Source organism: Centrocercus urophasianus, unplaced genomic scaffold, assembly GCF_019232065.1.
Source record: "Centrocercus urophasianus isolate 14NV4802_14NV808 unplaced genomic scaffold, USGS_Curo_1.0 seq_14, whole genome shotgun sequence".
NCBI classification, from domain to species: Eukaryota; Metazoa; Chordata; class Aves; order Galliformes; family Phasianidae; genus Centrocercus; species Centrocercus urophasianus.
Genome location: NW_024884586.1, coordinates 17,188,570 through 17,216,483, shown reverse-complemented (window position 1 = coordinate 17,216,483; position 27,914 = coordinate 17,188,570). Strand labels below are relative to the sequence as shown.

General features: G+C 47.3%; 2 protein-coding genes across 3 annotated transcripts; both read left to right on the top strand.

The window, feature by feature from the left end:
• The first annotated feature begins 2,972 nt into the window (after window positions 1-2,972).
• Window positions 2,973-7,253, top strand: SLC35C1 (solute carrier family 35 member C1). The gene is made up of 2 exons (XM_042814078.1): window positions 2,973-3,510; window positions 5,635-7,253. Exons 1-2 carry the CDS (start codon window positions 2,973-2,975, stop codon window positions 6,156-6,158), a joined length of 1,062 nt encoding a protein of 353 aa, XP_042670012.1. The 3' UTR covers window positions 6,159-7,253.
• On the top strand, window positions 5,645-27,914 carry CRY2 (cryptochrome circadian regulator 2). 2 transcript variants are annotated; one of them, XM_042814077.1, is made up of 12 exons: window positions 5,645-5,691; window positions 10,002-10,110; window positions 12,961-13,103; window positions 18,861-19,045; window positions 20,343-20,431; window positions 21,442-21,582; window positions 22,070-22,381; window positions 23,460-23,611; window positions 23,758-23,960; window positions 24,434-24,523; window positions 25,343-25,484; window positions 25,931-27,914. In XM_042814077.1, exons 1-11 carry the CDS (start codon window positions 5,684-5,686, stop codon window positions 25,480-25,482), a joined length of 1,572 nt encoding a protein of 523 aa, XP_042670011.1. In that variant the 5' UTR covers window positions 5,645-5,683; the 3' UTR covers window positions 25,483-25,484; window positions 25,931-27,914. The 2 variants fall into 2 exon arrangements, with proteins under 2 accessions (XP_042670011.1, XP_042670010.1); XM_042814076.1 differs by lacking the exon at window positions 5,645-5,691 and adding an exon at window positions 7,436-7,620.

Here is a 27,914-nt window from a genome sequence, read left to right as displayed (position 1 = left end):
GAGGTTCCCATAAATAAAACCCCAAGAAGACTGTTAGAGGTTCCCATAAATAAAATCCCATGAAGACAGCAGGTACAGCCAGCCTTTATAAGGCTATAAAACACCGCCAGCTGCCACGAGGGCTGGAAGGGAAGGGTGAGGAATCTCATTTTCCAGGATTTAAAGCAGGTGAGAGAGTTATCAATGTGTGTTTCTAATAGCAATTAACGCTGCCATTCAGAAGCACTTAAGCTCTAGCTAGTGAAGGCTCCAACCGTGTGCCAGCACTGCCCTCTAGTGTCACTCGTACCGCTTGGCTCCGGCAGAGCCCCAAAACGCAGCTCCTGGTGCCTCGTCCCAGCGGTCGTTGCTACCTCATCGGCTGGGCTGCATGTTATCAGCTGGAATACTTCCTTGTAAGTAGGTCACGTAACTGATGCGGGAAGAGGAGAGTTTTCGGGGGCAGTAACACCTGTCTTGTTGTAACGTAGTGTACAGCAGAGTGTGAGGATTGTCTTGTGCGCATAGGGAAGTCAATCGCTGCTGCTATAGCATAATAAATTTACTCTCTAAGGAAGTTAAATACACTTAACTTCTGAAAACCTAAGTTGAACTATAACTGCGGCCTTCCGTGAGCTCCAGCTTGTGGAATCCTCAATAAACAACAGGTAACAGGAACCACAGGGTGAAATCTTGAAGTAGGCAGGCAGCTGTAGGCATGGAAAACGTGCCTTATTCAGAGGGAGATACCCAGCCATTAGAGTCCCACTGAGACCCCTGGGCACAGTTTTAAGTATGGTGGATGTCTTATGTTTGGGAGCCTGGCCCACACAGCCGCCACTGTGGCCCCAGCTCTTGTAACCAATTTATTAGCACCTTCCTCTGCCATCTTAGAAGCACCTCTGCCATGAAGCACGGGCAGGTAGGCAGAGCTCTGGCACAGCAACGCTGCCAGACAGCTTTCCACCCAGGCAAGCGTCTATTCAAAGCACTTGTCAAAAGCATTGCCATGCTGCAGATGAGCTCTGCCTGCGGAGATTGACCAGCTCAGCTATCACAGAACAGCGTGATTATTGGACAATAAATCACTTTTATTTTGGAAAACACTGTCAGCACTGGGGAGTTATACTGTCAGAGCTGAGATAGCTGTTCTGGTCAATTTTCCCATGCGGACGTGCCATACATGCACTATAAGTCTGGAGAATCATCTCCTGAGAGAAGCAATGAACACTTTATTGATTGGGATATTTCAAACTCATGTGGGACAAAGCAATCTTCCCCATGCTGAAAGAACAGACAGCATGTGACTGAGGGCTGGGGCTTCTTTTTTCCATTTCTAATTTCTGTGCTTAGTTTGGAGAAGACAGCTTGAGCAAAATGCAAAGGCAAAAAGATCTCTATCTGGCCCTAGCAATGTCAAACTTGCTTCATCATTGGTAGGAAAGGTATGTTTTAAATTCAAGATATGTGCAGTACTGAAACCACGTGCATGTGTAAGAGAGCAGAGCTGCTGGGAGGGCAGTTAACACCACAGACCTTGTCTTGGAAATCACTAGGAATTGTGCTTTCTGTGGGTAGCAGCCCCAGGTCATCCAACACAAGGTCCTCTAGCAGTGCCTGCTGAACTGAGGGGTCAGTATTGTACAGAGCAATGTTTGACACTGAGCTCAGGCTGCCTCCCATTGCTGCATGCATTCCGCCATTACATTCAGCAGCTTGATTGCTCAGCAATATGAATTGGCAACATGATGGAGGGTTTGGTATTGAACTGGCTCCTTTGTTACAAAGCACTGTTTAGAGAATATGGGACATGTTGGCAGGGGGGCACAGGCAAATGGGAGCTTTATGCCTGGCGCAGTGACCCGTAGCTGTGGGACAGTCCCTTCAGCCTACACCCACCCCTCGGAAGCAGTGCGTTCCTGCATGCTTGCATTGCAGCAGTGGGTGCAGAGTTCAGCGCCACCCACAAGCCAGTCACGCAGCACTGAACAGCACCAGCAGTGACTTTTTTATACTTAGATGTACACGTTGGCAAGGCAGGAAGAGCAATAAAGCCGTCAGCACTTCCCTGTGCTGCCTTTATGAGCTGCATGTGGATGTCACTGTGCTTATTTCACTCAGGTTGTACCGGGAAGGTTTTATTTACCTCCACACAATGAGAACTTTATGTCTGCAAGTAAGACTGGCACGTGAGGGATGCTGACAGGAGACAGCATGGCCGGTGTTATTCCTGGTACTGCTATCTGCAGCTCCTTAGTGCCTGGAGGCCTGCATCCCAGCTGGCTGCCAGCCCTGGGAGCCTGAACAGACCACACTAGGGAGAGGAGTTGCCTAAGAGGCAGGGAGGGGAATGGGTACATAAGGCCTTTATTTCCCACAGTAGAACATGTAGGCCAAGAAGCCTACAGATGTTATGAGCCATGAAATAAGTAATCTGTGCCTGAATAATCCCCCAATAAAGGAGAAGAGCTGCCCTCGTGTGATGTGGCACCCCTTGAGCAGAATCGGGGCAGGAAAGGCAGGCGGGAGGAAACAACCCCCAACAAAGCACCGGGAAGTCTACAAAAAGCGAGCGGAGCACAGAAACTGCCGTGCTGCGGTCTTAAAGAAAGCACAATACAGCTGAGCACCGGCACAGGCTGCCCAGGGAGGCCGCGGCTCCACTCCGCGGAGATGCCCGGCGCCGGCCGTCCCGCTCCGGCCGGCCGGAGGGGGTTGGACGGACGGACTCGTGGCTCGCTGCCAGACCGCCGCCACTCCCCCGCCGGGCGCTCCCGCCATGGCGGCACGGCCTACAGGCCGGGGAGGCGGTGAGCGGCGCCCGCGGGGCGTGAATAAAGTGCGGCGGGCGGGGCCGCGGCGCTCCGGGAAGCGCGGGGCCGGCGGCGGCGGCGGAGGCGGCGGTCGGAGCGGCGGGTGAGCGGGGCCGGCGGCGGGAGGAGGCGGGAGGCGGCGCGGGGCCGGGCGGACCGGGCTGACGGCCTGCGGCCGCCATGACCAGATCGCAGCTGACGCGGACCGGGATCCTGCGGATGGCGCTGGGCGGTGCCGCCGACCCGCTGCTGCCGGCGGAGGACGGCGGGGGCCGGCGGGCGCCTTTCGTGCTGCGAGCCCTGCGCATCGCCCTGGTGGTCAGCCTCTACTGGTTCGTCTCCATCACCATGGTGTTCCTCAACAAGTACCTGCTGGACAGCCCCTCGCTGCGACTCGACGCCCCGCTCTTCGTCACCTTCTTCCAGTGCGCCGTGACGGCCGCCCTGTGCCTTGGCCTCAGCCTGGGGGCCGCCTGCGGGCCCTGCGCCTCGCTGCCCGCCCTGCGCCTCGACCCCAAGGTGTCCCGCAGCGTCCTGCCCCTCTCCGTCGTCTTCATCGGCATGGTCACCTCCAACAACCTCTGCCTCAAGCACGTCGGCGTGGCCTTCTACAACGTGGGGCGCTCGCTCACCACTGTCTTCAACGTGCTGCTCTCCTATCTGCTCCTCAAGCAGACCACCTCCCTCTATGCCCTCCTGGCCTGTGGCATCATCATCGGTGAGTTGGGAACGGGCCCGCATCTGCCCCAAAACCTCAGAGAGCCCAAGGAGATGCTCCTGAGGCCAGGCAGGTGGTCAGAGGGGGACCCGGTTAATGGGACTGTGGTGTCTCCTTCTGGGCTGCAGCACGTCGATGTGCCACTGTGCCCAGTGGAGTTAACACCCACTGAATGGTCCTTGGTTGTTCTCTTGATGCTTCAGTCCTTGTATCTGCGGACAGCAGAACAGTAACTTCCCACTTCCCTGCCAAGGGCTTCCTACCTGCTTTTTACAAGCGTTGCTTAGCTCTTGGTAGGCAGAGCACTGCTAAGTAAACTGCATTGGCAGCTTCCTCAAGGTGGGTGGTGATCCTGTGGGATGGTCAGGTTTGCTAGTGCTTTTCTGGCTGAAGGCTTAGAGCTAAAGCTGAACCCAAACTCTTAACCAAACAGAAGCAGGCTGCCTCTTTGGAAGTCATCCCTACATATGCATCTGCTTCTGGATGAGATGGGGTAACTGTAGGGCTCTTTCCTTGCCCTGCTCTAGGCAGTCTGCCTCACGTGTCTGTAGCACTAGGTAACTTGTTAGGAAATTACTCTTTTCCTTGACTTGCTGTCACTTTAAGCCCTAATGACTATCTATTTTTTAATGAAGCTTCATTGCCTTCACTTAGTACCATTTCTTTTCTGCAAAGGCCACAGGAAAAACTACTTGTTTTCTCCCTATTTTCAAGTGAATGTTAGTTATTGACTTTGAAAACAATGTCAGTATTTATTTAAACTGCCAGCACTGTCGAGACCATACAATACAGAATGCCAATTCAGATAGGATTAGTTAGTAAAATCAAGCATAAAGCACCACCAGAAAATCTGGTTGTGTGGTAAGAACGTAGGGCAGGGCATTAACTGGCTTAGTGGGAATTGCTCGCAAGTCTACTGTTCCAAAGTTCAGCAAAAAGAAAAGCTGCCTTCCATTTGGGGCCATTCAACATCAGGGATGGTGAGATATTGACTTCCATCCAGTTCCTGATGACCATGTGTTCATGCTGATGCTTAGGCAAGCAGATGGATTTCAATAAGACAAAATAAGCTCTCCAGGAGAGGTGAACAGGGGACCACTGTGGCTGAACAGCTGTTGGCTTTTCCCCCCAAGTGAATGCAAGCACTTGGCTCCACCTGGTCCAACATTCAGATGTTCTCCAAGTCTGTGGTGCTTGCCAGCCCTTCCAGGTTACTTTAAGGCTCAATCTCCCAGCTCCTCCTTCTGCAGTAGGTGCATTGCCTGTATGCCTGCCAGCATAGCCAGGCATCCTCTGTGCCCTGACACAGAGTTCTTCCTGTCTTCTTCCTATGCATTGAACTTGGGCTTAGTTTAAAGCATGTCTAGCTTTGCAGGGAGCTTCCCACATGGCTCCCAGTATGAAGCAGCTAATGCAAAGGCACTGCAGTACTTTGTCAATAGGTGATCTCCGTGTTTATATTCTGTTGATAAGATGGATAGGGAGAAGTCTCTTTCTGCCCTGGAGCCTGTATCTCCTATTTCAGAGATGGCTAAAGAGTGAGCATCAAAGTTTAATGCAGTGAAGACCTCTTTCTGCCTTACAATCTCTTTTTGATCAAGTTCTTTAGTGTTACACCCATATGTAATACTTTCCATCTTTCCATAACCTATCTTTCTGTTATTGCTAACAGTGCAGCAAATCCTAGGTGGGCTGTGAGGCTTTTTTTCTAATTTTTTTAAACTTTTAGGATAAGAGGAATGTGTCACTACGTGTCCAGATTGCTGTCTTTTTAATTAAGATCATTTAGTCTCCTTCTGAAAGTGACCTATATACAAAGAATAGCTTTAGCTTTTGTTCTCAGCTTTTTGGAGCAATAGTTTCTGAGCTTTTGCTGCCTTCTCAGTGTGGAATCAGTCCTCTGAGACCAACGGATAGCACAATTAATTACCTGCACTCCTAAAATAAATCTTCCCAGGACAGTAATCACGACACTTTGTGGGTTAACATAATAGGAAGGGGAAGCCTTCAAGCCTGTCTCTGCTTGTGGCTGTGATTTTCAAGTATAAGGTAGATGATGAATTGCTGACTGTATGTTTTGAGTCCTTTGGCAGTTCAGATGATACCTGATTTCTTTGATTGCAGGTGGCTTCTGGCTGGGTGTTGACCAGGAAGGAGCAGAGGGCACTCTATCATGGACAGGTATAATCTTTGGGATCTTAGCAAGCCTGTGTGTCTCACTCAATGCCATCTACACCAAGAAAGTGCTGCCTGTAGTGGATGGTAGCATCTGGCACCTGACCTTCTACAACAACATGAATGCTTGCGTCCTGTTCCTCCCACTCTTGATGATCACAGGCGAGTTCCACACCCTCTACCACTTCGACAAACTGGGGAGCCTCAGCTTTTGGGGTATGATGACCCTGGGGGGAGTGTTTGGCTTTGCCATTGGGTATGTGACTGGACTGCAGATCAAGTTTACCAGTCCACTCACCCACAACGTCTCTGGGACAGCCAAGGCCTGCGCCCAAACAGTTCTGGCCGTTGTCTACTTTGAAGAGACCAAGAGCTTATTGTGGTGGACCAGTAACTTGATGGTTCTGGGGGGGTTCCTTTGCCTACACGTGGGTGAAAGGGCTGGAGATGAGAAAAGCACAAGAGGATCCTAATCTCAAAAGCAGTGAAAAAAATGAGACTGGTGTGTAGGAAGGTCCAGCCTGCACCTCTGTTTCTGCACCTAGGGAGTTAACTTTCAGTACTCCTTCCTGGGGAGAAGAGCAAGGAACAGGAAGAAAATTCACCTGCAGTGAATGGGGAGCTGTGTCAGGAATGAGAGCCAAAGACCTAACTGAATTATGTTTTATCCACAGGATTTCCCCATCTCAGAGGCAGGGTGAGAGCATGTGTTCTTGAGAATTATCAGGTTGGGCTTTTTTGTGGTCATTTTGTAAAATGGATATTGCTGTTGACCTAGTCTGAGTAATTTCTGTCTCTGGGGGGATTTGGGGGCAGGGGCATATAGTGGACAAAGAATGGGGAGGGAGCTTTGTGTAGCTAGGAGTCTAGAATGAATTAAGGGACTGAAGTTGCAAAATCCTGAAGCTCCATGTGTAGGAGGACGGGGTAGCCAAGCTGTTGGGGATAGTCTCCTGTGAACTCTTCTGCTGCGTGTGCGCACAAACACACACACACACACACACACACACACACACACACACACAGCAAATGGCAGTAGCAGTTATTGTTGCCTAGTTCAATGCCAAGGACTGGAAATTCCCTCCCTTCTGGTTCTCTACAAGCTGAAGGACACAGCAGTGCCTCTCAATCCCCTTTCCCAAAGTCAGTATCTCATCCCGCAGAGGTCTATCCTGCCTGTTTCTCATAAATGGTTTCTTACTTGGGGAATTATGTTCAGAAGCAGGGATGAAACTTCTCATTCCCTCCATGTCTTTTCCTGAGAGGGAAAGCATTGTTCTCTGAAGTGACCGGTCTTATATCAGTCCTCTGAGACAGAATGATAGCACGGTGAGTTATCTTTGCTACTCTTGTAGAGGAGCAAGGGTGGCATCTGCCTTTCTCAGTGATGAGATGGAGAGTTGTCCACTGTGCTTCCTTCAGAAGGATGTGCACCGCGCCATCTTTGGTGTTAGCGTTTCGGTTATCCCCTTATTCCCTCCGGCGAACCCTTCGCTAAAAATAACTTTGGAATGTCGCGTTTTGTAATCCCTAAATCCAGCCCAATAAAATCCGGGTCGTTCTCTGCGTCCGTTCGTGTTGGCGTGTGGGAGGGGCGGGCGAAAGGGCGGCTTTCACCCGGCGCGGCCGTAAGGGGGCGCCGTAACACTGGGCCGCTGCCTCCTCGCCCTGCCCGCCCCGGGACCGCCCCATCGCAATCACGGCGGGGCGGTCCCGGGGCGAGGCGAGGCGGCCGCGGCGGTTGCCCGTGATGGCGGCGGCCCCGTCCCCGCCGCGCGGCTTCTGCCGCTCCGTGCACTGGTTCCGCCGCGGACTGCGGCTCCACGACAACCCGGCGCTGCAGGCGGCTCTGCGGGACGCCGCCTCCATCCGCTGCATCTACATCCTGGACCCTTGGTTCGCCGCCTCCTCGGCCGTGGGCATCAACCGCTGGCGGTGAGCGGGGGGCTGGGGTTGCAGGGAGATCGGAGCTGGCGGTGCGGGAGGCTGCCGGGAACTTTATGTAACGTTATTAAACTTCCCCTAAGCCGGTTGCGCCTCCCCGCCTCCGTCTCTCTGGTTCGTGGAGGGGGTGCGTTGGCCCCGCTGCGTGGTCAAACCGTTCGCTTCTTCCCTCCGAACGTAGGCAAACGTTTGGGGTGAGTCACGGCTGTGCAGAAAGCGTGCGTACCCAGTAGGCAGTGACGTTACATAACGCTGCCGTGCCGAGTCTCGCTGCCCCAGCCTTTGGAAATCCCGAGGCAGGTAGGGGTTCACCTCTGCGAGGCTGCCCGGTGTGCAGGTGAGCACATCTCTGCCCTCGTGTCACCCAGCGGGTGCTGGACGGGGCGCCCACCTGGCTGGAAATCCTCCTAAGCGCTCCGCTGTGTCACGTGGCCACGCGTCGGGCTGGGGAAGCTGTGGCTGTGCCGGCTGCTAGCCCTGCTGCGGCTGGGGGGCTGCTGGGGGCTGCTTCCCAGGCATTTCTAGAAGGACTGAAGGCCGGCGGTGTGCAGCAGTCACCACAGTGCAGGTGTTCAAATCACAGAAATTGGTTCATCGTGTTACTGTTGTGGCGCGAATTGCTCCGTCCGTAGGGCAGACTTCCAAGCGGCAGCAGCAGGCAGGAGTGCTGCTGACATTGCTCATCTAGGAGAGCCAGAGCAATGCTCCCAACAGAGCAGTTTCATAAAAGACAAAACCACCTTCCCTTGCAGGTGTGTACCTACTGCAAATGACAGGAGTTAGTGCCACTGGGCTGCTGGGCAGAAGTGTCTTAGCAAACTGCTTACGTTTACTGCAGTCCTCTTGTTTCCCCAAAGGAACCCTGGCTTAGTTTTGCTTTTTTTTTTTTGTTGTTCATTTTTGTTCATTTCATTCTGAGATCTGTGCTTCAAAGTGAATATTTACTTTTTACCTAGCCTCCAGAAATGTATTGTGTTGAAAATCCCTTATTACTTAATTGCATATCACATGTAAGCTATATAGGGCTATAACCCATGTTTAATCTTCAGAGCACCTTGGAAGGGTGCTATTCCTATTTAAAAGATGGGATGTGGACAGGGAGTATGGGAATAGTTAGTTCTGGTTATCCAAGCCTGCTTCTGGGACTTATGTGCTTTGATGCCTGGCCTTTGTTGTCCTAACCCCTCAGCCCCTTCTCTTTCAAGAAGTGCAGAGGGATCTCGTTCTACCACAAAGCTTACAATTCCCTTTACTGCAATACAGCTGAGCAGAGAGCTGGCCTGTCCTGTTTGCAGGGCAGCTGTAGGTTAGCCTTCCTCTTAACTGTGCATAATTTTAAGAGAGCTGATGCAGATACCTGTGTCTTCTGGGTCACACTGCCCAGTGGGCACGTAGGATTGGGGAGAGGCAGAGGTCGGCAGAAACACTTACCAAGGGCTGTGAGTTTCCCAGCAGTGCCACGTGCTGCTGCAGAGATTAAAGTTTTAAATCCAGTGTCTTTCACAGGGGTGGGCAAACAAACTGGGGTTAAGATGTATTCTAGTGAAGGCAAGAACTGTACAGATGTAGTTGTTTCGTAGCAAAATGGAGGATCAGTAAGCTGCAACGTTAAGAATTTAAAGGCATAAATGCAAAAAGCACTTTAAATGCTTTTTGACACTTTTGGGGTGGGAGGAAATAGTCGATTGTCTTGGCATGCTCTCATCTTTGTGTCTCTGTGGTGCAAGATGAACTGCAGTTCTGTCTGCAGCCGTTCTAAGTACAGATGGCTCTTGCCTTGGGAGGTCTTGGTGCTCAGTTTCTTGCTGTTGGTGAGTTAGGAGTGTATGTTTCTCTGCTGTGAGTGTACATTGCTCTGCCATATCCTTTCCTGTTCTGAGACAGAACTGTAAAACTTGCACAGTTCTTGCAGCAATCCTTGGAGTATTGTATTGATATCTTTCTACTTCAAATGCAAAATTCCCCCTGTTCAGAATCCAAGAAGAGTATGAATTATATGATCTATGCTCTTTTCCACGCAGATGATACAATGTGGGGAAAGTAATTGGCGGTGGGTACTCACAGCTTTGAGAGAGAGCATGGATCAGAAAAGAGGAAAGAAGGAAAAAATCCTGAAAAGTTCTTGTACCTGGCTGAGCAGAACTTGCATAAGAATGGTTGGGAGCAGTCTGGTGCAGCAGTCTCATAACTGTAGACCAATGAGGGATGAATAAGAAGTCTTGCTTGCTTTTTATTTTGTTGTTGTTGTTTTGTTTTGCTCTAACTTTCAGTTTGATTGGTGATGCAGATTTGTTGGAGTCCACACAGAGCTTCCTCACTTGTCTTTGGCTGGAGCCAGTCTGATGGTAACTGCTCTTTTTCCTTCTCTGCAGATTTCTGCTCCAGTCTCTGGAAGATCTGGACAACAGTTTAAGGAAACTCAACTCTCGCCTGTTTGTGGTGCGAGGACAGCCAACAGATGTCTTCCCAAGGCTTTTTAAAGTAAGAGAATACGCTACTTTTCTTAAGTGCAGTGAGGAAAAAATAATGTCCCATTGTTGGAGATCACTTGGCTTCTTGTTACCTTCAGTGCTATCCGTTATGGCAAGCTTAGGAGCTGTACATACTCTTGTACTCAACTTACAAAAAAAATGAGTAGAGTTACCCACTGCTGAGTGCCTGTACTTCTCTTTCTGGACAGTGGCTTTTGCCTTTGCTTTTGCACATCAGGCCTCACAGGTCTGTGCTGTAGTCCTGCTGCCTTTACTCAGTAGAAGCATCATATCCATATGCCTTTAGAGACGACTGAAAAAAAAAAAAAGCATATTGATCTGTAGGTGAAGTGCAAATAAGGCTTTGCGTTATCATTCAAAATTCAGAAGCTTTTATGTTAGCTGACCTTCCTTGTCTGCTTCCATTCACGGCTGCAGTCAGACAGCTCAGCAGCAAAACATAGCTTGGGTCCAAGCTCCTTGTTGATGTACTGTTTAGCACAATGGAATATGCACTGACCTCTGTGGTCAATCATGGGTTGGTGGGATACATTTCTAAAGTGATACTTCAGTACTGCAGACTGTGAGACAGGCAAGGTTGGCAAGAGGATCTCCTGGAATATAAAGGTCCCTCAAGCGTTAGAAGTATATGACTCATTCTTCTCTGTCACGTCCTGACATTGTGCTTGCCATCATTTTTGAAGCTTTCTGACAGCATTTTTGCTAGAATGACAAAGCTACAGGAAAACAGGGTTCACCATGGTCTGATAAGCTGTGTTTGTCATGTAGATTGTACATCACGTATGGTTTACAGAAGTAGTGCCCCCAAAACCTGCTGTAGCCCAGCTGCAGAAGAGGAAAGGTAAACTTGAGTCAGTACCCTCCTGCCGTATGCTATTCTGATGTATATCTGTGTGAGGAGGGCAGTCCTGGGGAGGCAGAGTGTATGCAGATCAGAAAGTGCATCAGTGTTTATTTTGGCTTCTCCAGGTTAACACATGACAGAACCTGTGTGCTAGTTTCTTTCAGCCTTTTTAGAGTCTGGGTTATTTTTATCTTTTGATCTGCAAATAAGTTTGAGCTATTAGTAGCTAGCCCATACTCTCTTTATTTTAGTTCAAGGACTGGGTACTCAAAAGAGAAGTGAAACTGTGTGGGAGAAATATACCTACTTGATCAAAGAAACAACACGTAGCTGGTAGAGGCTGAGGTTTGGAGGTATGGCTGTGGGATCAGCCAGGCCTAGGTGTTGGTACAATCTCTTCTGACTGGGCCAGTGATTCAGTGGGTATGAAAATAATATTGGTGGCTTTTCTTGTTTTTTGGTTTTTTTTTTCATGCTACAACAAGGTAAATGCGTGGCATTCATGGCAATTCAGGCCTGTCCAGATAAACTGAGCAGCAAATACTGGACAAATGAATGACAGCAGCTCGTACTTTGCTCTCAGCTGTTGTGGAGAGTTGGCACATGTGGTAATGCAGCACTTATGCCCAATTAATTTCTGCTCTTGCTGCTGGGAGCTGAGTTGTGTTGTTGGTAACTGTTGCTGCAGTGGCAGTGTGTGCATGGGTACATTGAGGCAGGCAGATGAAGTGTACGCGTTAGCTCTGCATGGACCTTTGTAATAGTATAAGATTTTTGTCTCCTGCTGTATTACATACATACTGTAGTTCTCTACTCTTCCTGATTTTAATTTTAGGATTCAATCTCACAGTTCAGAAAGGAAGGGAGGCTTGTATGGTTGTTTTTTTGCTCCTAAATTCCCATCCCAGTCTTGGGTCATTGTTTTTAAATGATCATTAGCGAACTAATAACATCTGCTCCTTGTGCACTGTTTGTGTTTCTGATGCCCCTTAGGTCTGGTTCTGAGATGGAAGAGACCATCCTGTGCTTACAGAGGTGATTCATTGTCTCACTTGGAGACTGGTTCACGTCTTGCTTGTGTGCAGGTTTTTTTAAGTGTCTCTATAGATTTCTGGCTGTGTTTGACTGGAGTGTTTGCTAAACAAATCCGTGGGCTGCTGCTCTGTTTGATGGATGCCTCCGGAGGGTCACTGTGGAAACCATTAAGCCTCTTCTCATAGGATTCATTTTCTGAGGAAAACTAGGCCATAGTCTTTGAGAGGAAACTGTGCACTGCCAAAGCCTGGAAGAGGCAGAGTGCTATTTCATAAGGCCTGTTCTGTGTAGTTTGTAAGAAATCTGTTGCAAGTGTGAAATACAAAATGGATTTATGGATCCGCTAGGCTGAATAGAAGTCCTACCTTTGGAGAGTTAATCGTTTAAATCTGAATTGTAGTATCGTACATTACTTTTTGCAGCAGAGAGGTCTGCTAACTTTTCCCAATACCACGTTTCTTGCTTTTGGCTTGGGCAGTGGTCTTCTATTATGCAGTGGCTTTATAGGGAAACGTGGGAAAAGAATTTAGTGTGTTGTCTTTAGTTGATAGTAATCTGTATGTAATCCTTGCTCAGAAGTTTGTATTTTTGCATAGAAAGACTTCTCTGAAGTCCTCTTTTTGCAAATATTGGAATGGAATAGCAGGGCTTCTTTTGGATACAACCAAACAAGGTGGTGTTAGACCAAGCTGTAACCTAAGAGCATAAATGGAGAAGAACTCCAGCCTCCTTTTGTGTGGTTTAAACCCAGCTTTTAGGAATTTGCACAGCATTTGCTAGAGCTGATAAGATTACTGGTTCTCCTGTTATTGGTTCTTCTGCCAGACCTTTTTTTTTATCCACAGGAACCCTCCCTGAGTTCCCAGGACTTGACAATGGCAATTACAATTCCTGTAATTTAGTAATAGTGCTGGTTAAAAAGGTTTTCTTTTTGACGACTGTGTGTGTTATTTCTTACAGGAATGGGGAGTCACTCGTCTCACCTTTGAATACGACTCTGAACCTTTTGGCAAGGAGAGAGATGCAGCAATTATCAAACTGGCCAAGGAAGCTGGTGTGGAGGTGGTCGTTGAGAACTCCCACACACTCTACGACCTGGATAGGTAAGGGCAAAGTGCTGCCTCTGCTGGGATTGCTGTGGCTGGGAAGACCTCAGTCTCCTCATTTACTTTGATTACTATATGTTGATCTCTGTCATCCCTTGTGAGCCTGGAAGGTGTCAACAGGATTAATCTGCACACTCCAGCTTTTGAGTAGAGTGCGTCAACATGCTGACAGTGACGTGAATATATAGAAGGGTGCTGCCTCAAGCTAACTAATCTGTACTTTACTGTCATTTAAGTTGCTCGGCTGTGTCCTGTTGATTGATTTTCCTTGGGCATGTCCTGTCTGCATGGACTGCTTTTTTTCACTTCACTGTATTAAAGGTGTCTGAGCTATCATCTCAAACAGAGAGAATAAAGCAAGGCTTTAACTGATGGATGTGCCAGGACAGCTGGAAGAAGTAGAACAAGGTAGATTGGGGCAAACTTACCTTATTCTAAAATCTGGAGGCCTTGTCTTTATTGTGCATTTGTTATGGCAAAGTCTTTCCTATATCTTGAGGTTGGTTTATTTATATGTAAGTAAGGTCTTCTTAAGACAATCTTTCAGCTAAGACTATACAGTATGCTTAACTTGAACCATGTTTCAGTGCTATTCTTACAGGTTGGTTTCTTATTTTTCCTTCAGATGACTTCTATCAGTAATGTTAAATGTAGTTTTCCTCCTTTAAATTTTCAGTATGCATAACTTCCCGTGCAAAGGAGCATTGCAGTTTAGCATGTGCTTGTGGAAGTGTTTACATGTGAGATAGGGGAATTCTGCATCTCTTTCATGAGGAGGAAATCCTCTCTACTTTTTTGCATTAGAAGACGCAATGAACACTTACTTCATCCTCACTTCTTCAGTGGCCCTCATACCCTTCCTTGTGTCCTCTTTATCTTTTCCAACTTGGAGAGTCTTATTTACATTTTCATTGGAATCTGTTCTTTAGCTGTTCTGATTATTTTTTTTTTTTTTTGTAGTCTTTGTATTTCTGTGTATTTACGGAGGTGACAAGGAGTGGAAAGAACTGCAGCTGATATTCAAGGTGTAGGAGCAACATGCATTCATATAGTGTTGTAATATCCTTCTTCCAACAGTCTCCAGTGTTTTGTTTGTTAGCTTTTCTGAGTGAGCGTCACTAAGCTGATGTTTGGGGGCTTCCTTCCTGAATGGCCTTAGATAGTTGAGAGGCCATTATTGTAAGTTTAAGATCACATAGCAATGTACATGGCGGGGGGGAAGAATATGACCAATTCTGAATTTCATCTGATCTTTTTGTCATCTGCTCATAGGGAAATTTTTAGGTTGCCCTTCAGTTTCAGCTATCCCAGGTAACTTACTGCATCAGTAAACTTTGTCACTGCACTCTGTCCTTTTTTTTTTTTTTTTTTTTTTTTTGAACAGTCAACTTATGAATTACGTTGAACAGCAGAAGCCTTAGTTTGTCTCTGTGTAGGATTCCTCCTCTGTCCTGGATCTCAACAAGAATCTGCTGTCTGCAGGAACTTTTTCATCTATCCCAATTTGTCCTTGGTTTCTTTAAAATATTTTTAGTGAGGATCTGATTGGATGGATTCTGCCTGGATTTTTAGAAGACGATAACCAGATATCCCTTGCTCCTGTGCTTAATGTGGCTAATAGATTTAGGGGCACAACTTCCCATTACCAAAGCCAGTTTAACCCTTCAGCGTACTGTACATAGCCATTTGTTCACTGGTCCTACTAGTATTTTCTACTAATTTGCCCGGTAGATCTGCTTTCTGTTCAGTAGTCCCTCTGCCCTGAAGTGCTTTTTAAATCTGAGTCATGCTCACTTTTTTTCCTCCTCAGTGTATGGACAGTTTTAAGGCAGGCGGTACTTACTTGCAGCAGCATGGCTATTTCTTGACATGCTTCAGAACTCCTGGCTACGTGTTGGCTGGTCCTGGCAACTTTGCTGTTCAACAGTAGCTTTGTTGTGTGCAATTGCCTGCTGTCCTCCCAGTCTGAGACATCTTCTGATGCATTTCCTTAGAGGCTCGGGGTAAGAACCTCCCTAAATACCTCCATACCGACTAGAGCTGCAAAAAGTTAAATGCAGTTCCTCTGCTGCGGTATTACAGTTTGTCTTCAATGCCTTGGCTGCCTCTTGGCCCTATAGATATCCTGGCATGTTTGTGAAGGCATTTTTTTTCCTGTGTATGGGTTGTATTTATTTATCTATTTATTTTGAACTTTTCCCAAACTTTCATTTGGACTGGGAGGTGTACAGGGGATTGCTTTGGTGGCTTTTATGTTTAATGTAGTATTTTCTTTTTTTTTTTCCCCTAGTCTTCAGTTTTTCCTGAAAGATTTTTGCCTTCAGGTTTATGTGCAGTTATTGACTTTTTTTTTAATTTTTCTTTTAACTGAACTTACTGAATAGTTTATTGAATTGTTTTTTCTCTGGCATGTTGTCTTCAAATAACCTGTGTTGTTTGTCGGCATTTTACCTCTCAGCTTCTTCTTTTTGCTTATTGTACTTTCTTTTCTTAATGCCATTCTCAAAATGAAAGCCAGTGTTGTGTAATTGATCCTGGGAGGATGCTAAATTGATGCATGCTGCTTATAGCAGACATGGTAACAAACACTTTTAACTATACCTTATACCTCAGCTATACCTGCTGCCTAAGACAACTCTTAAGTTGACTTTCCATCTTATGGATTCTTGATTAATTATTCCATGGAGCACTCATTTATAGCAGCTAAAAAACAGTTCTTTCCAGACCACAGGTTGTGACAACTGCCCTGTCTCTGCAGAGGTAGTCGAAGTCTCCAGTTACTCTGACATTTCCAGGTTCTTGGCATCCCTGGGATTTCTGAGTGGGTGGTACTGCAGTTCTGAGACTGTGTTCCTCTTGGAAGTCTCTCTCAGGCAGGGCATATTGCCTTCCAGTCATGGTTTCTAGTCTTCTAACTCATGGAATATATTGTCCCTCTGCTTAGCCTAGCTTTTTTTTTCATTGTTCGTAACTGGGTGGTGGTGTCCTTATCTTGTTTTAATCAGATTTCTGACAAAAGTGTCAGGCCTGTTTTTGAACAACGCTGACTAATCTTTCACTTCAGTGAATGGTTCCAGCTGTCCTTCTCTTCTCACCTGTAGTATGTTCTGAGCATCACCACCAGAGTTCCTTTTTGACATCTACCAAGAGCCTGTTTTGTTAACATGTGAGTTTGACCACTTCTGCCCAGGCAGAAGGTCTCAGCGTGCTCCTCTCTGGTACCACCAGTGTAGCTGTTTGATTATCAGAGCCTCTTGCCCCTCCCCTTCCCCCAAACAAAATGAGGGCTGTGCAGAATCAGTACCAGTGCTGGAAAAGAACCCTGAAAACCCGGAGACTCCCAGTCCAGATCAGCTGTTTTCAAACTGTAGGATTCAGACAGCACAGATAATCTCTTAGGTATCAGCTTAGCCTGCTCAAAGCCTTTCCTTGGCCGTTATTCTGTCTGACAGCTTCCAGCTGACGGGTTGTTTTGTCCCTTCTCTGGATCTGCCTGTTCTCTTCTAGAGATGTAAATCCCCCGCAGCCTGCTTGCTGACAGTCAGTGTCATGGCTTCTGTAATCTCAGACAGGCCTGGGTTGTGTTGGGGGGAGCAGTGTTGGCCAGAAAGGAGCACTGTGAACCTGGTTGTATGTAGCATGCATCAGGAGTGGCTGTACCTCAAACACTACTGTCAGATGGAAGTAATTAAATGCCTTTCAATAGGAGTGCTGGCTAACTCAAAGGAACCAAGCTTACATGCTGTGGTGGTTCTGCCATTGGTGATTACCCTATGCCAAATAAGTGCTTTGATTCCGTCTTTGAAGTTTAATTCAAATTTCTGTATGCCGGACCTCGGTGCCTGGGGGGAGATATTCTCTCCCTGCCCTGACACTCAGCCTTTTATAATGTCACCACTCCATCTTTCACATTCTCATACATGTGCAGATGTTGAATTGTTCATCTGCTGTCCACGGTCTGTTGTGTAGCATAGCAATCAGTTATCTGTCTTCTCTTTGAATCCAGAGAAATTCTGTTCGTTTCATCTATGAGTAGCCCTACAGAGGCTTAGATGGGTTTAATTGCGTAATCTGAAGAGGTTCATTGGTGAAATCCTGGGGATGGTCGTCTTGTCAATTTGTGACCTGGACTGCAAAGGAGAAAGTCCTGTGAGATTATCTGGCTTGGGTTATAAGGATGCTAGGAGGAGGGAATGGAATCTGCTTACAGAGCTTCCCATAAAAGCTGTGTGCAGTAGGCTGAACTGTATGACACACGTGGTACATATTGTATAATACCCAATATTGTACAAAACCTGGGATCTGGTACTTCTTTTCATGACAATATTGTGCAAGATGCAAATTTTGTTGCATAATGGCAGTGTCAGATGCTATAAAAAGTGCAGTTTGTCCTAGTCCCTTCTCCTAATGATTTGTGCCCCAGACCCAGTAGCTGGCTGTTCGGGAAGCTGTGGCAGGGAACTATTGAGGATGTCATCCAGGGACATGAGCACCCACCTGCAAGTCACCGTGCTTTGCTCTAATAGCTTCTGCTCACAGAACCTGTGGGTCTCAGACTGAGCTGTGGCAGCTCTGTGGAAGAGGGCTGGAAAAAAGGCAGTGCTAAAGCAGTAGCTTCCCAGTTCCCATCCCAAGTACCACAGGGCAGATATAGTGTATCATGGTCACGCTTCTGCTCCCAAATGCTGGGCTTCTTCGGGAATCAGTAAACCTCCCTAGAGCGCTCGCTTCACTGGAAGGGTGCTGTGGCCTGGGCGGCAGTGGGGAGCAGAGCCCAACATCCCGGCTCAACTCAGCACAGCAAAGCAGAGCACACGTGAGGGCGGCTGAGGGCTGGGAAGGCCGGCATGTTGCTCCTCCTCACCACACGTGCAGCTGCCAGGAAGGGCAGGGAAGGCACATGGCGGTGGCTGAAGCGCTGGGCTCCAAGCCCAGCCCCTTGCATAAGCTGTTGACTGTACGGGGTGGGGAAGGCAGCGCTGCTGCGGCTCTGTGTGAGCTGTGGGGTTGGCTGCCTCTGCTTTATGTAATACTGGCTTTCCTCTGCTGCCTGCCTTGCTGTTAACTCCTTCCTCTCTCTGGCCCAGGCGGGTTCCCAAAGGCCTCTATGCAAGGCAAACTAAGTCTGCACGAACCTAGCAGACCCTGTGTGCTCAGTGAGCAGAGAGATGGGGAGCCATGGCTGCCTATTTCATCTCACATATCCAGACACAGGTGAAAAGCATGAGACAGATCTGCTCATGCATGTTGTGGGCGAGCATGGTGCCTTTTCTAATGGCCAGGAACGAGAGGAATGATGCAAAGTGGGATTTGTCTCATCTGGGATGGGTGAAAGAGGGATCGCCGTCAGTCTGGGATTTGTTGTGGCAGACAGGGAGGAGGTAAGGTCAGAAATGGGCTAGGACATCATGGGAAAACAGACGCAGGTCTGGGATTTGTCGGCTTAGGGAGTATTCAGACTGAGATTTCCTTTAGAAGTCTGGTGAAGAGCCCTGGGAACAGTAATGGTAAGCCTGATGCAGTGGAACTGGGTTTATTTTTCCCATGGAGAATGATTACTGTGAGGTTTTTGTTCTGTGTTCTCATTTTAAATATCCCTCTGAGGGATGCATAGAGTGGAAGTTACATCTGTAAAGATTTCTGTATCCAAAGTAAAAGGCTATCCTGAGCAGAGGCAGCAGTTAGGCTGCCATTTCCTTGTCCTTCCTGTGGCAGCCAGGCTTAGTTATGTCACTTCGCTTATTTTGTTTCCAGAATAATAGAGCTGAATGGCAACAAGCCACCCCTCACCTACAAGCGCTTCCAGGCCATCATTAGCCGTATGGAGCTCCCAAAAAAGCCAGTGAGCAGCATAGTAAGCCAGCAGATGGAGACATGTAAAGTGGACATCCAGGAGAACCACGACGACGTGTATGGGGTTCCATCCCTGGAAGAGCTGGGTATGTATTGCGAGTGAAGTTGGGTTAACTGCCAGTCAGAATGGACTCAACTGAAGCTGCTTCTGATGACTGGCACCTGCCCAGGACAGCTCCAGTGTTGTCTTCAAGCCTTGCAGGCAGTGTAATGTTTTCAGCAAGTGCCAGGCTTTGTAAAAGAAGAGTGCTGCATCTTTTGCACTCCCGTTGATGCACAACATCCCCTTTAGCACTACTCTGAAATGTTCTGCCTCTGTCCTTACGTTTTCTGCTATTCTGAGCACATAACCCTGTATCAGTGTCTCATGTCCTTGCCAGCTGCTGTCCTCCTACTGCTGTCTCCAACAGGTTGTGTAACAGACCCAGAGAGGAAAACTAATGGTGTACCAGGCACATGTCACTTCATTCATTTACTGTCAAGCACCGCCAACTTGAGAGCTTAGCAAGACAAAAGATATTACCAAAACTTCTTTCATGTATTATGCTATGGCTTTTGATCCTTCGAATGTTGATGTTTGCCTCCTCTTTCTTAATGCTTATATTTTTCCTAGAGGAGGAGGATGAATAGAAAACTGAAGAATGTAAGCGTTAGATCAAGGAAATAAATCTAAATGCAAGGGAAGGAGGGGTTCTTGAAGAATATTGTCTGCATATGTGTGTCTCTGAAGGCTCTGTGCTGGCTTCCAAGGAATATCACCTTGTGCCTTAAGACACAATTTCAGCAGCTATGGAAAAGGGGCTTCACATACAAAACTGAAGCCTAAAGGCTGCAGTCTTGGGTAGATCCACTTTCTTTGTCTGGCGTAATGTAAGACTTTCAGCAACCTTAACTGCTTTGCTTGCTGCCATGGGAGGCTTCTCTCTCAGCCCAGAGCACTGGAGGGAAACTGCATTACTGCTTCTTCTTTTGTGTTGGCTCTTCAGCACTAAAGCAATAGCTTTCAGCAGAACAGGAGCGTTGCCTGTTCACTTGTTGCAGGAGGTATCTGCCCAAGAGGCAAAGTATTTCATAAAGCAAATCTATGGAACAGGTATTGAAGATTGAAGCTGCTCTGGCCCTTAGAGCACAGCCCTAAGAGTAATCGGTGTGTGACCAATGGGGAAAGTCCTCAGAGGGCTGCCTGAAGCACTGCAGGAAGAGGCTCTTGCAATGTGACACTGTGAACAGGCTCTTACTCTGCTCCAAGTAAATTGCTTGCTGTAGAAGGACTGGAGCAGCAAGTAAGCCGTATTAAGCAACTGCAGTATTTAGTGTATCTTGACACTGCTAACGCTTATTCCCATCTGTACTGTTCATATCATACAAAGCTCTTTCCCTCAGGCTTCCCCACAGATGGTCTTGCCCCTGCAGTTTGGCAAGGAGGGGAGACGGAAGCCCTGGCACGGCTGGATAAACACTTGGAAAGAAAGGTAACTCCCCCTCCTGTTTAAGTGATCATTCCTGCAGCCTTGGGCTCCAAACAAAAAAAAAAAAAACTTGAACATTAGCCATTGCTTTCTTTTCCTGCTTATCTTAGCAGTGGCCCTCACATTGGTCTATGCAGGACCATTTGATACTGTTGAAGTACTTCTGTCATCTTGGGTTGCGTGGGGAACAAGGAACTCCTGGGCTTCTTTAGACCCAAAGTAGTAAAAACTGTATTAACCATACTACTGTTAGAACCACATAAGATTCTATTCTTGTTTTTTTCTCCCTCCATTTCGCTTAGAGGAATGCAAACTTGGAAACTCTCATCCAAGTTGCTCAGTCCCTGCTGTTCGCTACATGCCAGCTCCTTTTGTCTTTATCTGAGGTACTTGCTCATAGATGATTACCTCCCCTGCATTTCACAAAGTGGTATACCTCTAGCTCTCTGCTGAAATATCTCAATTTCTTCTGTCAGACTAGTGTTCTTCACTATACTGTGCATGAAGCAAACAGTTTTGAAGTCATGAAATTAGATTTAGGTGCAGAAATGGGACTCACTTTTAAACACTTCTTGTTTTTTTTTAATGCTGGTGACAGCTGTAGAGCTCAAAGTGTAAATTCTTGCCAAAGAGGGACTGTCAGCATCAAACAAGTCTGAATTTCCCCAGATATTCTAGTTTAGTGTGCAAAATGAGATAGGCATACTTGGATGTAAACAGTTGCATTCAGATGTGTCCCTAGGAGATCTCAGGGTTATTAGCTCCTGTATGCAAAGCAAGTTTAGTCATTTTCTTGACTAAAATGACTAGTTTACAGCAAAGATTTTAGGTTTTTTGAATAGGGCGTGGGCATTGGAGTGGCCCACTTGAGCTCTCTCCCAGCAGTAGCTGAAAGTGAATAGAAGAGACTGTGCTGCCAGACCTGAACAACCCTGCCACCCATACAGAGGCCTGCCCTAAGCAGTTTGACAGCTTTGGATTTGTTTTGGCTAATTTCTCCTGAATATGTTTAGGCGTGGGTTGCAAATTACGAAAGACCAAGGATGAACGCCAATTCGTTGCTGGCCAGCCCTACTGGACTCAGTCCCTACCTGCGTTTTGGCTGTTTGTCCTGCCGCTTATTTTACTACCGTCTCTGGGAGCTGTATAAGAAGGTAAGACAAGAAGGTCATGGCGAGGGCAGGCTGGTTTGGAGCATAGTTTGATGCCAGTTGCTGTACACTGTGGGAGAACAGCTGCAAAAAAGACTATTGCTTCATTTGTTTGTCTATTAGATAAAACCTGTTGCTGGTATAAAAGAGATTTTCAGGTAAGGAGAAGGGATTTTTCTGTACCTAGTTGAGCAGGCCTCGAATTTCTGGTACTCTGTTCTTCAGCCTGGACTCCTGTGTTGTGAGCCATGGGCATATAAGCTTTTTAGTGTTAGTTATGGGTGGTTCAAGTCACTTGTCAGTACAGTGAGTGGGCATGAAGCATGTTCTGACTTCATCACTTGGGGTTTCTGGAGAAGGATGATTCGGAATTGAGCATTATGGTAGTTGTCAGTAACAGTCTTGGGAACTGGGTATGAGTGACTTGCAGCTCAGCTGAGTGAAGCCAGTCCTGCTCTGCTTGTGAATACCGTTGCTCCCTCCTGTACAGGTGAAGCGGAACAGCACTCCTCCCCTTTCCCTGTATGGACAGCTTCTCTGGCGGGAGTTTTTCTACACAGCAGCCACAAACAACCCGAAGTTTGATCGCATGGAGGGGAACCCCATCTGCATCCAGATTCCCTGGGACAAGAACCCTGAAGCCTTGGCAAAATGGGCAGAGGGCAAGACAGGTTTCCCCTGGATCGATGCAATCATGACCCAACTGAGACAGGAAGGGTGGATCCACCATTTGGCCAGGCACGCCGTGGCCTGTTTCCTGACCAGGGGAGACCTCTGGATCAGCTGGGAGTCAGGAGTCAGGGTGAGTCTGACATTTCCAGAGGCTTGCAGGAGGCCATAAGGAAAACAAAGTCTCCCTGGCACTTGCTGCAAGGATGGGCACACAGGTATGGCTTTTGCTTGGCATGTAGAAGTTGCATGGAAGAGAAGATTTGCTAGCAGGCTCCTGGCCTGCCAGAAGTCTGCTTTCTACCATGAGGGCTCAGAAAGTATTGAGTCTGCAGTTGCCGTAACAAAATGTTAGTGGAACCCTCTGGTTAATATGGACTGGGGGTTGGGTGGGCTGCTTTTTCTTTTTTTTTTCTTTTTTTTTTATAGAAGTTCATTCAGTCCATCTGTTTCATTAGCAAGTTCAATGTCTCTTTATAACTGGACCTTTTTCCTTATTGCTTATTGTGTAATCCATCATCGTGCCGGTCAGGGAACGCTCCATGACTGTGAAATCAGAGTCTAGATTCTCACAACAAAAGAGGTAAAGACCATCCTTTGGGGACATCTGAAGGGACAAGCAGCTTGAACTTACTGGGTGTACATACTACCCCATGAAAAAAGTGGAGGTAGATGCATCTTGTCAGGAGGCTGTCAAAGCAGAGCAAAGCTGAACGAGCGTCAGGGTCAGACGTTTAAAGTGCTGCATCTGTGCATGAATGTGAGTGAGTTACTGCTGAAATCTATCTGTCTCTTGGAGTGGAAGCGAGCTCTGGGACCTTCAGAAGGGTTCATTCTTCTTGCTTTTGTGCTTGCTCTTCTGCGCAGCATCTGCCTGCTTCCCACAGCTGGTGCTTTGCATTTATTACACCTCTCCAGTTAGGATCAATACCCCAGGCTTGCTGTAACACCAGGTAGTGATTTAGTCTGTAGCTTCACTAGGGATTAGCCAGCATTTTATCAGTGTGAGCAGGCAGTGCCTCCCTACGTGAAGGTGTCAGGAAGCAAGATGTATTGACCAGCCACCTGGCTTCAGCCAGCAGTTCGCCTCTTTGCCGCTGCTCTTAGAGCTGTTCGGTGCCTACCATTTGAAACGGTATCTTGGTTTCTCCTGGCACAGAGTCCTAATTGGGGAAGCTCTCACTCACTGTCTGTTCCTCCAATTGCTGCAGGTGTTTGATGAATTGTTGCTGGATGCAGATTTCAGTGTAAACGCAGGCAGCTGGATGTGGCTTTCGTGCAGTGCGTTCTTCCAGCAGTTCTTCCACTGTTACTGCCCCGTGGGCTTTGGACGTCGCACAGACCCCAGTGGTGACTATGTGAAGTGAGTAATGTGACTTGAGCATCTTTCTTGCTAGATCTGTGACCTTAAGTCACCCAGTAGCTGACAGGTATCTGGGGTTTTCTGTGCATCCTGAATGGTGCATTACTGTACTTTAAGTGACGTGTGCACCTTTCTACTTGTTGCAGGAGATATCTGCCCAAGCTAAAGGGCTTCCCCTCAAGATATATCTACGAACCGTGGAATGCACCAGAATCTGTACAGAAGGCAGCCAAGTGCATCATTGGAGTGGACTACCCCAAACCCATGGTGAACCATGCAGAGACCAGCCGGCTGAACATTGAACGCATGAAGCAGATCTACCAGCAGCTATCACGCTACAGGGGGCTCTGTAAGTACCAACAGTTGCAAAACATTGTGCCTCTAATGTGACATAAAATGCTTGGAATTAGGGTCATAGTTTAAAGTACATAGCAATAGTCTCTTTCTTGTCCTTGTAAGAAGCAGCAGTCCCTGACAAAGCTGTTCAGTTTCCAGGAAGAGCTACATTGAGCTCTTGAACAGCTAAGAGTTGGGTTTTGTTTGAGAGGTGGTGATTGGTTCAGCACTGTCCATGTGCACCCCACAGTGTATTCTGCACTTTGGGGAAAAAAAAATAGGCAGAGCATCCTACATAAATGTGCTGTTAAGTCACTGTCTCTGCATGTGGCCAACCCTGAGGAAGTACAAATCAGAGCCCGTCCTCACTTGGCAATTTAGATCTGCTGGCTGGTGATCACTAAGGTGTTTCCATGTGAAAGGTGAAAGTCTTCTCCCAGCCCAAATATTTCTTATTTATATTATGATCTTCTTGCCTTCCTCTAGGTTTATTGGCATCAGTCCCTTCATGTGTGGAAGACCTCAGTGGCCCAGTTACAGACTCAGCTCCAGGGCAGGGCAGCAGCACCAGTACAGGTGAGGTGGGAGTGTTTGTGTATTTTGGACATAACTTTGTGTCTGCTTAAAGGCTGTGTGCAGGAGAGATTCCTTTTGTGATAAACGGAAGATATAGCTAGGAAAACATAGATCACAATGGCATTCCTTTAGGCTTTCTTCAGAAGTCTCCAGTGCTTGCTTTCTTCCTGAAAGGGCTGAAGAATGTTGAATCTCTTATTGTCTATATGGTTCGTATGCAGCCACAGTAGTGCGCATCACTGTAGAGCTAATTGGGTGTAAGGAAGCTTTCCTTTGTCAAAGGACACTTTTGTTTGTTCTGGGGGACTTTAACTGCTGTTTTTAAGAAAGAATTTTGAAAGTTTTAAAGAATACTAACAATATCCCTGTAAGTGTACATTGCGTCTCTCTTTTCTCTCGCTCTCTGGCATACTAGGTTAGGGTGCACATGTGAGGAGATCTAAAGCCAGAGGAAATTCTGGCTTCAGTACTTCTTTTCACTATATATAAAGAGGGCTTTTAGAAAAAATGGAGAGCAACTTTTTATGCAGGCAGATAGCAACAGGACAAGGGGGAATGTTTTTTAAACTAAAAGAGGGGAGATGTCTATTAGATGTTAAGGGGAAATTATTTATTCAGAAGGTGCAGAAACACTGGAGAAGCTGTGGGTGTCCCATCCCTTGATGCGCTGAAGGCCAGGTTGGATGGGGTCATGGACAGCCTGATCTGGTGGGTGGCAACCTGCCCACGGAAGAGGGTTGGGGACTGGATGGTCTTTAAAGGCTCCTTCTAACCTAAGCCCTTCTATGAAATGCTGCAGTGACTGTTGTTTCTCTACAGCAATCAGACTGCCGCAGTCTGACCAGGCGTCTCCAAAGCGCAAACATGAGGGAGCAGAAGAGCTGTGCACTGAAGAACTCTACAAGCGAGCCAAAGTGACAGGTCTCCCTGCTCCAGAGATCCCTGGCAAGAGTTCATGATTGTGAGTAGACCCTGGCATGATCTGGCCTAAAATGTATTGTTCCAACAGCTAGCAAGGCTCATTTGCTACCTACATTTTAATGAGCAAAATGGACTTGCCTGGTGAGAGGGGTGGTTCCTGACTGTAACTGCATAGCCCTTTAACTTGGCAGTGGTCTGCCTTCTAGTTGTTTTGCTTTTGTTCAACAAGCTGTTAACTCAGTAGTCCAGCAGAGAGCAGTACCCTATTTCTAGAACAAGCACAGAGCACAGGTATGTTTGGGCTTGAGCTAGTGAGGTTTTTTTCCCCTTCCAAAAGGGTTGCAGGCAGGTTTGCATGTATCATGAGGGCACAGGCTGGAGGAGGGGAAGCTCTTCTGCCTGAAATGCTCTATATCCCAGGAGAGAAATATCTGGTCAGTATGATGGGTCCTCAGAGTAAACACTCTATTCTGCTTTCTTCTGCAGCCATCCACTAACAGCTTGCAAGTGAAGAGTGAGGGTGCTGAAGTGGTGACCAGAGGAGCGGGGACTGCTGCCTGCACAGGACTGGAACTCGTGATCTGCTACAGGAAAATCGGGGCCTCATAAAATATGTAATTCCAATAGCTGCCACAAGGGGGCACCGTGTAACGTGTACGTGGGAATGTCGGGCTTTCTGATCTCCTAAGAGCCAAATATGTCTCTTCTCAGCCATGCCCTACATCTGCCCACATCTAGGAGGGCAGGAGCTTTCTTTCAGCCTGTTCACTCTCAAGTGTTTCTGTCTTTTCTGACAATGGATCAATGCATGTGACTTGCTGCATTGATAGAGAGAGCAGCATCTGCACGTGGCAGCAATAGTGAATATCCTTTCTCATCGCTAGTACTAGGCAACAAGGTGTGCTAACTTCAATTCAAATTGTAGTTGGAACTGAGAAGGAAGCTGCTGGAATATCCAAAGTACCTGGCCTAAAGAAAACAGGGAACTCCCTGTATTCGTTTTGTTGGGCTAAACTGGTTGGGATAAAAATGCTTCCTGAATAAAGCCAGTGATGCACATGTCAGATGAAAAAGAAATGAAGGATAATGTAGTATAGGAACAAAGAGACACAAACTGTCCGTACATTTGAATGGCACTTAAAACTTTCCTTGCAGAAGAATCTCACCGCTCCCAGGTAAGCCATAGTGCTGTGCCTGCAATGGGCAGCTTCAGAGCAGCTTGCCATGGAGGGTAAGCACTGGAAGAAGGAGAAATTCTTTGGAGAATGAGACCGTGCTTTGATGTGATTAAAGCAGTCTCTCAAAAGCTTTCTGATCCACATCATGTGGGAGCTGTACCTGGTGGGGAGAACAGCCTGGGGCTCAGTGCTTTACCACGTTTCATTCCCTGAGTGAGAGCTCTCAAATGGAGTAACCAGTATGTAGTGAGTAGCCTGCGGAGTGCCTCGTACTGATAAGAGAATGGTAGCTCCTTGAAGTGAGTCTTCCTTGGGCTCAAGTCTGGTGTCAGTTCTGCGTGGATGTTTGTTCTTTTCTGTATTGACATCTATGTTTTTTGAGTTTCTACGCAGTATTGTCCCTGTATCTCGTACTCTGCGTTCCTAGTTCCCATTCACATTTATGCTGGTGCAGTATAGTCTAGCAGGACAACCATATACCTTCCCTGCCTCTTGATCATGCACTTCTTGGCCTGGTCCTGCTACAGGATGTCATTTCAGAGCAGTACTGGCACAGTGCCTCTGCTTGCCTGCACACCTGAGAGGAAAAGGGTGCACAGTGATAATGCAGAAGAGCCTCTGTTGTGGTGGTTTTCAAGAGAGATCACATCAAGTAGCAAATCCCATGCAGTGGGCTGCTTTGGGCACTGTTGTCATTTGCTGTCCAAAACCTTTCATCTCCCACCCTGTCATAAATAGTGTGGGGCTATATGTGAGCTTATGCACCTGGCAGCTTGGGGAGCCTAGTCATTGTGACCCACCCTGACTGAGACAATCAGAGTCAGTTTTGGAGCCCATAGCAATGGGGTGCAAGCAGAAATTGTTTCTGGGGAACCTGAAGTGGTGGAGGAAGCAGAGTGGTGGAATAGCCGAGTAACCTTTCCTTACAAGTAATCTCCCTGGGAGTTGACCCATTGGGCAGACTGTCCAAGGAAATGAGTCACTTTTCCAGCCCTGTCTTCTAAGCTACTGATCAGAGTCTCCCTAGTAGATAGCCCAGTAATCAGCAGGTTTTGTCTCCTTCACTCTGACCCAGACCTTGTTCCCACTGTGGGCAGGAAGGTATAAAGGAAAGTTGACCTTCCCTGCCCCATCTTCAGCTGCAGAGGGAAGAAAGGGGAAAAACATGCACTTTGTATACTTAGACTACAGAAATAGCTAATTTTGTCATTTGGAGGTTGCGTGCTTAGGCAATGGTCTGTAAATATGACTTTTTTTATATATATGTGTATATATAAATGTCTTTAACCTTC